Source organism: Leguminivora glycinivorella, unplaced genomic scaffold (assembly GCF_023078275.1).
Source record: "Leguminivora glycinivorella isolate SPB_JAAS2020 unplaced genomic scaffold, LegGlyc_1.1 Scaffold6, whole genome shotgun sequence".
Classification (NCBI taxonomy): domain Eukaryota; kingdom Metazoa; phylum Arthropoda; class Insecta; order Lepidoptera; family Tortricidae; genus Leguminivora; species Leguminivora glycinivorella.
This window is the reverse complement of record NW_025952831.1, coordinates 2,860,071-2,876,104: the sequence shown is the minus strand read 5'-3', so window position 1 is coordinate 2,876,104 and position 16,034 is coordinate 2,860,071. Positions and strand designations below refer to the sequence as shown.

The window sequence follows — 16,034 nt, the reverse complement described above, 5'->3', positions numbered from 1 at the left end:
ACTTACGGAAATATTATAACTTGTTCCGTCTATTGTCCTTTGCGTCGTCGGCAACCCGAACCCTCCTTAGAACTTGTACACTCCTTTTTGCTGTGTACTTAACACAGCAAAAGGGAATGTACAAGTTTCTAATGGGGTGGCAACGCGCATGTGACACTGTTTAAGTTGCATGCGTCCATAGGTTACGGTGACCGCTTTACATCAGCCGGGCCGTATGCTTGTTTGCCACCGACGTAGTATAAAAACAAATTGACAACGCATTGTTTGGCTGTGTAACCATGGCAACCCATTGTTATAACGATACTGCGCGCGTGCGCGGTAAGCCGGCGGGGGATGGCTTTGGGCAGCTGCGCTGGCAGTGCAAAATACAGAAAACAGTGAGAATTTTACGAAAGTTATTATAGAAAACTATTAACAACTAAGCAACGTAGAAAAAGTATTGTATGCAACGGTGTTTAACTGATCTTCACTCATATTATTAAATTAAAACGGGACTTAATCGCGTAAAACTTACGTTTTATATTTAACCCGACGTTTCGGACATGACATTATGTCCGTCCGTGGTCACGGGTAGACTGGCTGGGAGTTGTATCAACATCTTCTAGCTGTACGAGTTTTTCGAACTACCCGCACTTGATTGTCATCAGTCACTTTTACGCTAGGGTTGCCACTCTGCCTACATACAACACTCACGACATCCGATGGTATGGGACGGGAAGTTTTCTCACGTTTACACTTGCTAATCACTGGATTCCACGAAGATGAAATCCCTTGCCCTTCATTTTGATTGAAATTACGATGTTTCCTGATTTCAATCGCTTCACGTACTTTCCTGCTATAGTAAAGACGTTCAGTTGAAAGGACTTTGGGATTATGCAGTTCAATCCAGTGGTTCGGTCCTGACTCTAGCAAATGCTGTGACTATATAAAACGTAAGTTTTACGCGATTAAGTCCCGTTTTAATTTAATAATATGTGTTTAACTGAGTCAAAAAATACTCGTGGCGTCTTCGCCTCAAATTGTTACCCACGCTACTCATCTTTTTTGACCTCCTTTAAACACCTGTTGCATAAAATACTATTTTCGCACCTTTTTTAGTGCCTTTTAGGTTGGTCTAAAGTATCAGAAGTGTGTTACAAATTGGAGAAAATTTTCTGGCACATTACTACGGACGCACCGGCGCGTAGGCTTGATCCGATATCAGTCCGGGTATATAAGTCCTTTGTACGCCGTAAAATTCGGCGATGGGTAAACAAACAAGAGATTTCAGAAGTGCCACCATGATTTTTTTGATGCGACGCAAAAACGACGGGGTGTTATAAGTTTGACGTGTCTGTCTGTCGGTCTGTCTGTCTGTCTGTCTATCTGTCTATCTGTCTGTCTGTCTGTCTGTCTGTTTGTCTGTCTGTCTGTGTGTGTGTCTGTCTGTGGCATCGTAGCTCCCGAACGGATGAACCGATTTTGGTTTAGTTTTTTTTGTCTAAATGCTGAGTTAGTCGGGAGTGTTCTTAGCCATGTTTCATGAATCGGTCAACTATGTCGCGGTCAGGGGTTTTTTCAAAATTTTAATTTTGTGGTTAGGTTAGTAATGAGACATGTCATTGTCTCGTTTGAGAGGGATAAAAAATAACGTGTGAGGGGTCAAGAATTTCACCACCCCTTTCCTCTCATGAGAGTAGATTATTGATTCAATTGTAGGTATACTGCTAAGCCGCGGTCCTGGGTTCGAATCCTGGTAAGGGCATTTATTTGTGTGATGAGCACAGATATTTGTTCCTGAGTAATGGATATAAGTATGTATTTATCTATTTAAGTATGTATATCGTCGTTTAGCACCCATAGTACCAGCTTTGCTTAGTTTGTGGCTACGTTGATCTGTGTAAGGTGTCCCCAATATTTTTTTTAATTGTAGCCTATAGTCTAAGAAGCTGTCACTACAATATCACAATTTCGTTTATTAAAGTGCTACAGAAACATTATGAACCAATTTGCAACGTGCTCTGCCTTTCCCTTTTGGAAACAAAAGCGTGAAGTTATGTTTTTTTTAAATTCAGGATTGATTTCAAAATTAAGGCTCTCAAAATAATATAATTATGTAACATGACTGAAATACTGAAACTTAAACAATATTAACCTCCGAGAGCACACACCTTCCTAAAAAAAACTTTTTCCCCTCACTAGCTCGGGAAAACGTGCTTTGTCCTTTAATACCAGCGGGTAAAAACGCATTTTATCTACTAGTGGGTAAAGTAATTTGACCTTGATTAAAGTCAAATTAACTGCTTTAAAATTGATAAAAGTAGGTGAATCTAGTAATAAAGATGATTTACCACCTGTGGAACTACTGGAAGCAGTGATAAACGCATTTTTGCGTTGTATTTTCCTCGCTATAGTGAGGGGAAAATTTTGTGTTACATTCGGGTGCAAATGTATTTAACTTCTTGTGTGTTAAAAAACTCGCAAGTTCAGGATTCTATTCTCGGTCTAACTATAGAATCCTTTCACTTGCTCGTTTTTCAATTCCACACTCGGCGTTAAAATACAACTTTGCCCCCTTGTATAACAAATAACTACTAAATACATTTAAGGAATACAAATATTAATTCTACCAAAAAAACCTGTTCACAAAACGCCGCGTTTTGCCTTTTTACGACCCCTACACTGCACTACGGACCTGATTTATTTATGTCCGAGCATCCGGTGAAGTAAGCGAGAGCAACGGATCGTATTCCCTGATTCCTGGGTGCGTAGCCGAATGGCACAAACGCTCACGAAACGCTCACGAAACGAAACGCTAGTAGATATCTATCTCTATCGCTCGTGCGTATTGGCGCGACAGAGCCAGTCAAACTGGCGCGGCGTTTCGTTTTCGTTTGGCGTCGGAGAAATGCCATTCGGCTACGCACCCTGGCCTCTTTATATGCTATATTTACACGGGCTTAGTAGCTAATGCTTAGTACTTGTCACATACACACAAAGTTATTTACGCCATCCGGAGAGAGGATTTCATTCTGGCCTATTTATATGTTAGGTTTATATGGGCTTTGAAGCTAATGCGTAGTACTTATCCCGTACACACATAAAATTAGGTACCTACACCATTCGGGGAAACAGGCGGGGCAGCGGATCGTACCGTGAGATTTCATTTTGGCCGAATTACATGCTAGGTTTACAAGGCCGTAGTAACTAATGATTAGTACTTGTCACATAAAATAACATACATAAACTCACGCCATTCGAAGAAACAACTGCAAGTGCAAATAATTATAAGCCGGTTTTAAGCGACGAGTGTCTATCCCCAGGTAAAATGTGCTCATGAGTACTTGCTACTATTTGAGTGAGTAAAAAAAGTGGAAAATTACTGCGGTGAGACTTGAATTCACGACCTCTGTATAAAAAAATAGCTTCTGACTACTTGAACTTTCAATTGCAGTAATACTAAGCACTTATACGATTTTTACATACATGTGACAAGTACTTAGCATTAGCTGCTAAATCGGTGTAAACCTAGCATTAAGGGATGCTAAATTTCTAATGGGATATTGAAGAATGTCAGACTAAAAGGGAACGTAAAAGTAAAAAGTTAATAATTTAGCTTGTATTTCGAAATAAGGTGTACTCGGGTAATTCCGAACGTCGAAAACCGTCGGCAAATTCCGAAAAGGGACCCTTATTACTATGGAATCACGGGTGATTATCATTTGAATTTCGGAATTTTCCGACGGTTTTCGACGTTCGGAATTACCCGAGTACACCTTAATCAAAAAGTAGAGATGCCTACGAACTCGTCTCGTTACTTAACTTTTCGAAGGTAGACTTCGTCCAATTTTAAGATTATTAATTAAACTTCTTTGACAAATACAAACAACTTAGGTTTAGATTAGATTAGATTAGATATATTTATTTCACAGCATGATTACAGTACAAATTACATTTATGTCAATTTATAAGAATCTATATTGTGATCGTCAAAAAAGTAAAAGAAAATGGTATCAATATAATTAAAATAAGTTAACGGCACCAGTGCTCGACACGACACGCTTCTGCCCAAATAGACAGCATTGACAGGCTGCTGTCACATTTATTGACAATTAATTAAGATTAAAAGACAATGTCGGGCGAAAACTAAATCTAGGTTTACACGGGCTTAGTGTCTAATGCGTACACTTGTAACATACATGTAAACATATCGTTTAAGTGCTTAGTATTACTGCAACTGAAAGTGCAAGTAGTTAGAAACCGTTTCTGTTTACTGTCTACCCTAAAAAAAATGCTAATAGCTATTATACTTGTCACTATCCGAGTTGTAAATACATCTCCGGTGCATTCAACGTAGGACGGTAGGTCTTTTTACACAGATTGACTGAGTCCCACGCGGTAAGCTCAAGAAGACTTGTGTTGTGGGTACTCATACAAAGATATGTATAGTATAACATAATATACGTACCTATATACATAGAAAACGCCCATGACTCAGGAACAAAATATCTGTGCTCATCACACAAATAAATGCCCTCAACGGGATTGGAACCCCAGACCGCGGCTTAGCAGGATAAGCAGTCATTACGCGCTAAGCCATACGGGTTCGACTCGTAAATAACATAAATATGTGTATAAACGAGAATTAAAAATGTTTTACACAAGCTCCAATCTGGGGTAATCAAAATGTTGTTGAAGTAAGAAATTAAAAGTACACAAGTCCCGCTTTAATCCCTATTCAGCGTCCCAGTAAATACACGTGCCCTCGCTCATAACTAATTCAAGTCGCGTCTGTCTTTTGTTTCGCTTTTTTGAGTTCCTCACAATCGCTGACGCTTCGCGAGCGTATCGTAGTGAGCTCTCCCTATTGCTCTTCGTAGTGACGCAGAGCAAGACTGCGTTTCGATCGCGACGTAGCGTCAACGACCAACGATTGTCACTTCGACTCGGCCGGCTGGTTTATTTCGATAGCCATTTCTTCAGGCCAACCAGGATTGTCTGATCTCGGATCGTATTCATACTAAAATTCTGTCTGTATTTTTAACCCCCGACGCAAAAACGACGGGGTGTTATGCGTTTGACTTGTCTGTCTGTCTGTTTGTCTATCTGTGTGTGTGTGTCTGTCTGTGGCATCGTAGCTCCCGAACGGATGAACCGATTTAGATGTAGTTTTTTTTTGTCTGAAAGCTGAGTTAGTCTGGAGTGTTCTTAGCCATGTTTCATGAAAATCGGTCTACTATGTCGCGGTCGGGGGTTTTTTCAAATTTTTAATTTTGTGGTTAGGTAATTCTATATCCCTATGTCATATTTTATACCCGGGAAATATTCCTTATCAATGTAATATTCCTTATCAATGTCTTGGGGGATTTTATTTTGTAGTTTAGTTTATAAGGGAAATTTTAGATATTAGGACTGATTTGTGTGTGTTTGTGTTTAATTTAAGGTGTATTTGTTTTATAATCTGTGTTTTATGAATAAATATAGAATTTCATATCAAAAAAAAAAATGTAAATATTAAATCACTTCCACTCCAAAAGTACGTTAATTAGGGCAGCGCCTGTTAATGAATTGATTGAACTTCGCTAAAATTGAATCATTGCCTTTAATTTTTCATCAGGCGCCATTAAAATTATTGATTTTAAAGTCGACGAAATCGCGTGGAAAAGATAGTACATATATTTATTTTTTATGTATAAATATATGACAAGTCTCTGAGTTCAAGTTACACAACGGAAAAGTAAAGACACTAATTAGTTGTAAAGCAGCTCTTCCTTAGTTACTTTAATGACGTCAATCTTTAATGAAATGTAAATAGAGTAAGTCCCCTGAATGCTAAGGTTTGTGCGTATTTGTTTAAGGGTATTTTCAGAGCAAGGTTTATTTTATGTTTCGTGCAAATCGTGATAATCGTTGGTATTTTGATTCATATATTTAGGAAGGTAAGTACAACATTTTTTATACATATTAAAAATATATTTTGGTATAGTCATGTTTTTAGAATATTCACTTTTGGACATAAGTTACTCAAAATCGTTTGGATTTCCAGATTTTATTACTTTAAAAATGTCTTCCAAAATCGTCACTTTTTGAATGTTTTTTTTTTTACTTTATTGTTTCATATGTGGCGCAAACGCATAAATATCTAATTCTGAATAAAATGAGTTCAAAAGGTCAATATTATGCTTTGAAAATAATAATGTATTTTGTTTTAAAAGGCTCTTGTGGCTATTTATTACATATATTATATGAAATTATGTCATTTTAATTTGTTTCCTATATAAATGTGGTTTCTTCTTATTATTAACATATTTAATAGGAACAAAACAATATTCTCGGTAAATTTTGAGTTATACCATTTTGAATAAAATATAAATTGCTAATATTTTATATAGCACAAATTGAGAATCTGAATATAAACCTATTTAAGGTGGTCCCAAAATCAGCATTTTCATTAAGAGTGAAACAGAAGCTGAAATATTTTGGTAATAATTTGGTGTAAATTAAGGCGATAGGTACCTAATATTCATCCGGTTGACGATATTTATAGCCGAAACTACAACTTTTCAACGTTTTGATTTTTAACCCCCGACGCAAAAACGTCGGGGTGTTATAAGTTTGACGTGTCTGTCTGTCTGTCTGTTTGTCTGTCTGTCTTTTTAGTTTTTTTGTCTGAAAGCTGAGTTAGTCGGGAGTGTACTTAGCCATGTTTCATGAAAATCGGTCTACTATATCGCAGTCGGGGGTTTTTCAAAATTTTAATTTTGTGTTTAGGTTATTTCTACGTCCTTACAGCCGGCCTAGACTTGTAAGTTTTGATAAACAGGGCACTGGCCGAAGTAACAACCGTTGGCGCTTTCATTAACGCTAATATGATATAAGGTGCGTTAAGGTAATTCCGAAAGTCGTCTAATTTCGAAAGTCGCATAAAAATCACCATTACTTCCATCATATTAAGATTCCCCTTTCGAAATTACCCGCGCTTTTTTGTCATTCAAAATTACCTTAATACACCTTACTTGATATAATTAAAATGTTAAGAATAGTATTACTTTATGAATCTTTTATTATGAATTATGTTTGTGAAATATTTAAATTATGGCTATATTAATTATAGGTATAAGATAGTATTTTATGTAAAATATTTTGCATGTCGTTGTCCGACTGAATACTGTTTTTTTTTCTTTTTTTTTTACTGTTACACCATCCAACAACAACACCTGTGTACACGTTAAACTTCCGTGAGACATATTCAAATAATTAATTGAAATACGGTTGTACTCACGTTATTATATCGCTATTGCTGCGACATGTTTCGGGCCAATTCGGAGGCCCCTCTTCAGGCGTATAGGAGTTCACGCGACGGCTAGACTCCGCAAACTGAACGCGCCGCTCGCCGCTCCGCCCGCTGCGCGCGCGCTGATAGGACGGGGGAGGGGGGCGCAGAGCAGTCTGCTGCTGTAGTTGTTGTGTAGAGTTCTGATAGCGCGGCTGTGTCGACCGATGGAGGTAAGCACACTGCACTCACTGTGTCCACACGATTGTCAAAACACATTTTCCGCTTCACATTAGGTATTACCGGTTTCCATGCTGGTGGCAACATCCAGCCTCCGTCCCGATTGAAATTAGGGCGGCGTCCGATTTCAATGGCCTCGAGAACTTTGCGTGGTACAAAACATTTCTCCCGTACCAACAACCTTGCTCTATCGAAGCGTATAAAATGGGACGCGCCGGTATCGTACGCGTGCTCTGCCACTGCGGAATTCCTGGTGTCCATGTTCTTCACGCTTCGTATGTGTTCCGACAACCTCGCGGAGACATTCCTTCCAGTCTCGCCGACATACGCTCTACCACAGTCACAAGGTATCTCGTATACCCCCGGGCTACCCAGTGGGTCCTTATCTTTAGGAGAGCGCAGCACCTGCCTTACCTTTGTGTGGGGGCGGAAAATTGTCCTCATGCTAAACCTACGGCGTAATAGGCGTCCAATGGTATCCGTTACCCCTTTAATGAAAGGCAAGAAAACAGGCGCTCTCTCGACCGTATGTGTTCGCCGTAACGTGCTCGCACTTGCCGCCCGCTGACTCTGTCTCCAACTGTACCCATTCTTCTCTAACACCTGCCTTACATGCTGCAGCTCGCCTTGCACGTACTGCGGGTCACAGAGCCGTAAAGCCCTGTTGATGAGAGCGCGTGGCACCGAAGACAAATGCTCAGGGTGATGGTGCGAGTCAGCTTGCAGGTACCTGTCGGTGTGTGTAGCCTTTCTATGCACCTTATGAGTCAAAAGGCCACGTTCGTCCCGCTGCACTAAGACATCCAGAAAAGGTAGAGCCCCATTACACTCTTTCTCTATAGTGAACGTAATCTTGGGATGCTGCGCGTTCAGGTGGGCAAGTAACGGGTCTAGATCTCTGCCTGTCACTACGGCAAACACGTCGTCGACATATCGCCACCATAGCCTAGGCTTATGTGGGCAGCTCTCCAACGCTCTCTGCTCAAAATTTTCCATAAAAAGGTTAGCCACCACTGGAGCTATCGGAGAACCCATTGCGACTCCTTCTATCTGCAAGTAGTATTCACCCCGCCACACAAAATATCCACTAGTGAGGCAAAACTCTATCATCTTCATGTACTCGGTGAGAGAGTCGTCGTGTTCGGCCATTCGTTTTATCAACTCTATAGTTTCCGCTACCGGTACATTAGTAAATAAGGAGGTTACATCAAAGCTCACCATTACCTCATCTTCCTGCAACATAACTCCCTCAAGTAATTGCACAAAGTGCGTAGAGTCTCGTACGAAGCTAAACGTATTACCAGTTAGAGGTTGCAGGAGACTCGACAAAAAACGGGACGCCTTGTAGGTGGGTGAGTCTATCTGGCTAACAATGGGTCTCAGGGGCCAGTCATTTTTATGGATCTTGGGCAGCCCATAAATCTTAGGGGTAGTGGGATTCAACTGACGCAACTTCTTAGCCTGGTCTTTCGCAGATAGCGCGCCGATTAAGCCGTTTAACTTCGATGTTACGCGCGCCGTAGGGTTGTAAGACACTTTCTTATACGTGCTTGTATCTCCTACCAGCTGCGTAACCTTCTCCTCGTAGAGCGCCGTGTCCACAACTACAGTCGCATTACCCTTATCCGCCGGCAATACCAGGATGTCTTCATTTTCCCGTAGTGCCGAGAGCGCTAGTCTCTCTTGTTTGCTGATGTTGGGCTTAGGTAACTTACTCCGGCGCAACAGCGAGGATACATCCTGTCGAAGGCATTCCGCTTCCCTGTGCGGCACTCTATTGCGCACAATGGCGTCCTCTACATTCGCAACGATTGTCTCTACTGGGAGAGACGATGGGGTCAGAGCGAAATTGAGACCTTTCGACAACACACTACGCATGTCAATCGTCAATTCTTGTTGCGACAGATTAACAACACTCCTGCTTTTTGCAATATCCTCTCCCAATAACTCTCCGGGCTGTGATTTGCTCAGTGTTCTTGTCAGGCGCTCAAACTTATTCCGGTGTGTGTTAATTGTCATTGCTTTGATCTTCTCTGCCCTGTTGAATGTCATTGCGTCAATCTTCACCCATATATCGCTACGTAAACACTGAGATAAGCCGATATGTAAATCGAACAACTCTTTGTTTATCACTGATATTTTACGGCGATAATCCCGGACTACCCTCACTATTAATTTGTAATTCGCCGTTCTAAAGAATGTTTCGTAATCCCGAATGCACTTCACAACTTGAATACGCGCAAATTTTGGCACTACACCATGATCCCGGCACTGTATCACATATTGTAGACCGCATTCGAGTTTGTTACGTTTTATTCTTAACGCCGCGAACCGTTTCACTCGCGTTTGCCATACCTCACCGTAAAGGTTTGCAATTATACACGTTAAACTTCCGTGAGACATATTCAAATAATTAATTGAAATACGGTTGTACTCACGTTATTATATCGCTATTGCTGCGACATGTTTCGGGCCAATTCGGAGGCCCCTCTTCAGGCGTATAGGAGTTCACGCGACGGCTAGACTCCGCAAACTGAACGCGCCGCTCGCCGCTCCGCCCGCTGCGCGCGCGCTGATAGGACGGGGAAGGGGGGCGCAGAGCAGTCTGCTGCTGTAGTTGTTGTGTAGAGTTCTGATAGCGCGGCTGTGTCGACCGATGGAGGTAAGCACACTGCACTCACTGTGTCCACACGATTGTCAAAACACATTTTCCGCTTCACATTAGGTATTACCGGTTTCCATGCTGGTGGCAACATCCAGCCTCCGTCCCGATTGAAATTAGGGCGGCGTCCGATTTCAATGGCCTCGAGAACTTTGCGTGGTACAAAACATTTCTCCCGTACCAACAACCTTGCTCTATCGAAGCGTATAAAATGGGACGCGCCGGTATCGTACGCGTGCTCTGCCACTGCGGAATTCCTGGTGTCCATGTTCTTCACGCTTCGTATGTGTTCCGACAACCTCGCGGAGACATTCCTTCCAGTCTCGCCGACATACGCTCTACCACAGTCACAAGGTATCTCGTATACCCCCGGGCTACCCAGTGGGTCCTTATCTTTAGGAGAGCGCAGCACCTGCCTTACCTTTGTGTGGGGGCGGAAAATTGTCCTCATGCTAAACCTACGGCGTAATAGGCGTCCAATGGTATCCGTTACCCCTTTAATGAAAGGCAAGAAAACAGGCGCTCTCTCGACCGTATGTGTTCGCCGTAACGTGCTCGCACTTGCCGCCCGCTGACTCTGTCTCCAACTGTACCCATTCTTCTCTAACACCTGCCTTACATGCTGCAGCTCGCCTTGCACGTACTGCGGGTCACAGAGCCGTAAAGCCCTGTTGATGAGAGCGCGTGGCACCGAAGACAAATGCGCAGGGTGATGGTGCGAGTCAGCTTGCAGGTACCTGTCGGTGTGTGTAGCCTTTCTATGCACCTTATGAGTCAAAAGGCCACGTTCGTCCCGCTGCACGCTGAACACCTGTGTATTCTAGAAATAAGTATTCTTGCAAATAAATGATTTATCTTATTTATCTTATATTAAAATGTTCCTGATGAGGGATGACAGGATATCATCTTCATCATCATCATCAAGGTTAACAGTTGAATTAACTCAATCGATTTGTGTTAGAAGCCTATGTTATATGTATTTATTTATCGTGATGAGAACAGGATTAGCGATAACATGTTTGCCATATACGTACGTCAAAGTTTGTATGAAGTGACTTTCTCATTCCTAAACTAATCGCGGTTCAGGGGGCCGATTTTTGAGTCTCACTGTCACTAAAATACCAGTTGAAAAAGGTGACTTGCCTATTATTTTCAGTGACAATTTTCTGAATTCGAACGCGTGAGACTCAAAAATCGGCCCGCAGTAGTATGATATGACGCTACCGGTATCTGGTATCAATATTCGGCCAAATATGAACATCACTAGTGCGGTCTATGGAAACGTCTTAATCTAATAAATATTTCATACCGGTCCACTGATATTGCTAGAAATGCGGTCTTCAATAAGAGAGTGCCTGCTTAGGTTTTTTATTTTCAATTACTTACAGTTGTTCTATGTTACACAGGTTGTATGAAAAAATTGTGGATTCGTTTTTTTTTTATTTATTTAAACCTTATTAAACAATTTAAGATAAAAAAAATACTAGTGGCAGACTTAACGCCTTAAGGAATTCTCTAGGTACCAGTTAAGCATTGGGCAAAACAGGGATAGTTTGGTGCAGAATTTGGTGATTTTGTTCTATTGATTTATAATGTTAAAGCGTAGCGCACGCTTGGTGTAAAGGACGCGTGATTGACGCGTTATTGTCGCTAGATGTCACTTAACTATGCATAGGCATAGACAAATAACCCGCATTTACTGATGTATGGAGTTATCCTTATCCCTTTCTTATTTCTCTATGCTACTACGTTTACTCAAAATATTCATCCCATCAAAGTCTAAACACGCTGTGAACATAAAAGACATGCCTCAGACCGTATTCACGAGGGTATTATAAATGGCTAGGATCGTACAATAAGCCCGTCTTAAGCTATGAAATATGTACCCCACAATTTCTATAGCACGAAGGATCTTAAAATTGTGAGTAGTAAAGATTTGTGTATTAAATAAGACATTTACGTAGTAATTAAATGCCATTTAAATAAGCTTTTAATTCAGAGTACATACATTAGATAATGAATAAATATTACAACATACTTTTTATTTATATTTATAAAAAACTAGTGAAAACAGAGTAAACAGATTATAAAAACAAACGGATGAACCGATTTAGATTTAGTTTTTAGGGTTCCGTACCAAAAAGGTACAACAGGAACCCTTGCGACTCTGTCCGTCTGTCTGTCCGTCTGTCACATTCCTAAATATCTCGAGAACTACTAATGCTATCAACTTGAAATTTGGAATACTTATGAACATTGTAAACCTCTACAAATAGAAAGTATAATTTTTTTAAATATATTAATTTTAATTGTAGAAAATGGCCAAAATGAAAGGGGGGCAAACTGTAAATTTCAAGTTACTAGGTCAAGTGGGGTATCGTTGGAAAGAGCTCAAATTGAACGTAAATAAGCTATTTTTTATAGTTTTTTTGTTGTGGAAAAAAAAAGAATTTTGAAGGAAAATGTAATAAAAAATACCGTTCCCCCCCCTTATCTCCGAAGTTTACCAACGAAAAATTATGAAAATTTTAGTAAACATTGGTTTTATGCTATATATTACAGGAAAAATATAATCGTGTTTGTATTTTGAATACTTTTTTTTTAATTCACAAAAAACTTTTCAGATTTTTACTTTCAATTTACCCACCCTTGCGGATGTATATTGTACTTCAAATTAATACGAGATGTTACGTAAACCATCTTCTGTCCAGTAAAGTAAAAACTGTTTAAATCGGTTAACATTATAAAGAATTATCCCTGAAAAACCAGGTCGCGCAAATTAGTTAGCAATTTGACCGGGAGATGGCGCTATACACTATAATACTCATTAGTGCCTATACTTTTGTCTTCTAGTCAAGTCATTAGAGTTATATGAAAATATGAGATTATTTTTACTAGGTAGTTTGAAAGAAAGTTTGTACGGAACCCTCGGTGGGCGAGTCCGACTCGCACTTGGCCGGTTTTTTTTTTAGTAAGTACGACAGTGCACGATGAGTTAGCACTTGTAAATTGATAGCTAATTTTTACAAGAGTGACGACAGAGTTGACGACAAAAAGTGCTCTTGATGATGAAAAGATTATACGACCAAATAGACAGACCGCTCGGTGACAGATCCGCTTAGATTTGTATTTGGTTGGTTAGGCGATGTTGGAACTACCCGAAAATATAGAAATTACTAATAGCTTTCACCCGCAGCTTCGCTGGCGTTACTTAAATTCGAAATTGTGGAATGCTCCATAGAAACTTTCACCCCTATTTTAGGGAAGTGTGGGGTTAAAAAGAGACAAAAAGTAGCATATATAGGTATGTCACTCTCCATCGGGTCAACTAGTCTCCACTTGAAAAATTTTGCCCTGAAAGACGGACAAACAAACAGACACACATACGCTTTCCCATTTGTAATATTAAATTATGGATCTTTATTGGATAAAGAAACAGAATGTACAACAGGCGAACTTAATGCCATGTGGCCTCTACCAGTCAACCTTTGGGCAAAGCAGAAAAGTTTAGGTTGTTTAAGTATCTAAAAGTAGAGAGTATAGATGTATACATATAAGGTTTAATGTTTATAGGTAGTGGGAAGGTAGGGTTTAAATAAAATAGAAAGTAAAGGAATTTGGTGTTTCTGGTGTCCATGGGCGGCAGTGATCACTTACTATCAGGTGACCTGTCTGCTCGTTTGCATCCTATCTGCCTTTATTATAATTACCCCACATCACCCTACTCTTTTTAAGACTTTACTTATCTTATACATAGTTTTATTCTCTTTATCCTATTGTTCTTTGTCTCCAGTGATCTATTGATTAAGAACCCCGAAGGACCAAATCTGAAGACAGTGGACATAAGATACGAACACACTTGAATCTCTAATTCGCTCCCAACAAAGGGGAAGTTAGTTCCATGAATTGTGGTTCCGATCGACATTATTCCAACTGATTCATCAGAGCTACCATGAGATTTTTACGTTTTGCAATGCGGTACTCGATATTATGGAAAGAAGGAAGCCTAAGGTGGTACACTGACGGCTCCAAATCCGGATCTGAAGTAGGCTGCGGAGTATACGGCGAAACGCCTAGAAGGGCTAAAAGCCTAAATCTAGGACGGTATTGCTCTATATTCCAGGCAGAGGTATACGCCATCTTAGAATGCGCGTCAATCAACCTGCAATGCAACTACGTCAACCATACTATTTACATCCACTCGGATAGCCAGGCGGCACTCTTAGCCCTAACTTCGGACGTCATAACGTCCAAGCTGGTTGAGAACTGCAGGCAACTATTAAACAACCTTGGATCCAAAAACAAGGTTGTCTTAAGATGGGTCCCGGGGCACGCAGGCATCGAAGGCAACGAGAAAGCCGACGAGCTTGCACGTACGGGGGCAAAGGGTAAGCACCATGGCCCAGAGCCTTTCTGCGGTATCCCGAAAAGTCTTACGAAACTAACCCTAAAGACCTACTGTCAATACAAAACTATTCAGCTCTGGAGGAACACGCCAGGCATGAACCATTCCAAGGCTCTCATCAGAGCCTACAGCAAAAAGGCATCCTCAAATGCCTTGGCGCTGTCAAGGAACCAACTTCGCAACCTAGTGAGGGTGCTGACAGGGCATTGCCACCTGAACAAGCACATGCACACTATCGGGAAACGTGCAAACGGGCGGTGCAGATTCTGTCTAGAGTCTGATGAAACGCCCCTGCACATCCTGGCAGAGTGCCCCTCTCTAATGCGCACACGTAACATGATTCTGGGCAGCTACCAATTTCTCCCAGAGGATGTGAGGTTTCTCGATCTCAAAAAGATACTACAAGTCTTTGAATTTGTAGGACTTGATCGAGAGTTGTAGTAGGTGGCGATCACAATAGATCAGAAATGGTCGCAGTGATACATAAGGCGCCCTGAAGCCTTACAAAGCCCCTAACCTAAGAAGAAGAAGAAGATGCGGTACTCGATAGTATAAACACAATGGATTTTTTTTTACCGTAACCTATGGACGCCTGCAGCTCAAGGGGTGTCACATGCGCGTTGCCGACCCATTAGACTCCTTTTTTGAAGAACCCCATACTGCAGTTCATCGGGAATACCTCGGCAGAGAGCTCATTCCACAGCCGGAGCGTTTGCGGGAGGAAATTCCTCTGAAACCGCACGGTACGCGACCATTTAGGCTGCAAGGTGTGTGGATGAGCGCCCTGTCTATGGCGAGCGGTGCGATGATGAAAAGTGGCCGTTGGCAACATAAACAGTTCTTCAGAGCACAACCCATTGTACAGGCGATAGAAAACACATAAGGAGGCGAAGTATCTCCTTAGACTTAAGGGTTCAATTCAATACCGTCTGTGAGTTTGGGATCGTCGATAATTCGAACAGCGCGTCTCTGGATCAAGTCAAAGGGTCCAAGCTGGTATCCAGGAGTTATTGCTCAAAGGTGACAGCCATATTCCATGTGGGGTCTAACTTTATGTGTTATTTTGATTATACACCGTGTTTCACTTAACACTAAAAACCTGAAAACAGTTTGTTCAGAATCGAGAGTAGAATCGATTGAGCTATATCTTGATGGGGGTAATATTTTTTGTTTAATTTGTATTATTAGCTATTTTTTACGTGCCCATTCTATTGTATTCGTAATGCGACATTGTGTGTATCGCATTGCTAGAGGTTGCCTACCTTTTTCACTATTTAGGGGTATTAATAATACTGGCTGGTTACTTGGACGATACTTTTTCCGCTACGAGTTTGACGTTGTTTGTCAGTTTAATCTTAATGTTTATCATAAGTCATAACAAATTGAACTCGTACCTAATTACAACCTTGTCATTTTGAATGTTGGGTTGAAATTTGCTTACCGCGATTACCTGTCCAATTTGAAGTTTACTGTGA

At 40.9% G+C, this 16,034-nt stretch overlaps 2 protein-coding genes across 2 annotated transcripts; one reads left to right on the top strand and one right to left on the bottom strand.

Moving 5' to 3' along the window:
• Positions 1 to 7,174: 7,174 nt before the first annotated feature.
• On the bottom strand, positions 7,175 to 9,544 carry LOC125242072. Its single transcript, XM_048150774.1, has 2 exons — positions 8,079 to 9,544; positions 7,175 to 7,196 (listed from the first exon to the last, which is right to left on the bottom strand). The coding sequence occupies exons 1-2, from the start codon at positions 9,542 to 9,544 to the stop codon at positions 7,175 to 7,177; spliced, it is 1,488 nt and encodes a 495-aa protein (XP_048006731.1).
• A 4,583-nt stretch (positions 9,545 to 14,127) lies between these two features.
• Positions 14,128 to 15,000, top strand: LOC125242071. Its single transcript, XM_048150772.1, has one exon. It carries the CDS (start codon positions 14,128 to 14,130, stop codon positions 14,998 to 15,000), a length of 873 nt encoding a protein of 290 aa, XP_048006729.1.
• The last annotated feature ends 1,034 nt before the right edge of the window (positions 15,001 to 16,034 follow it).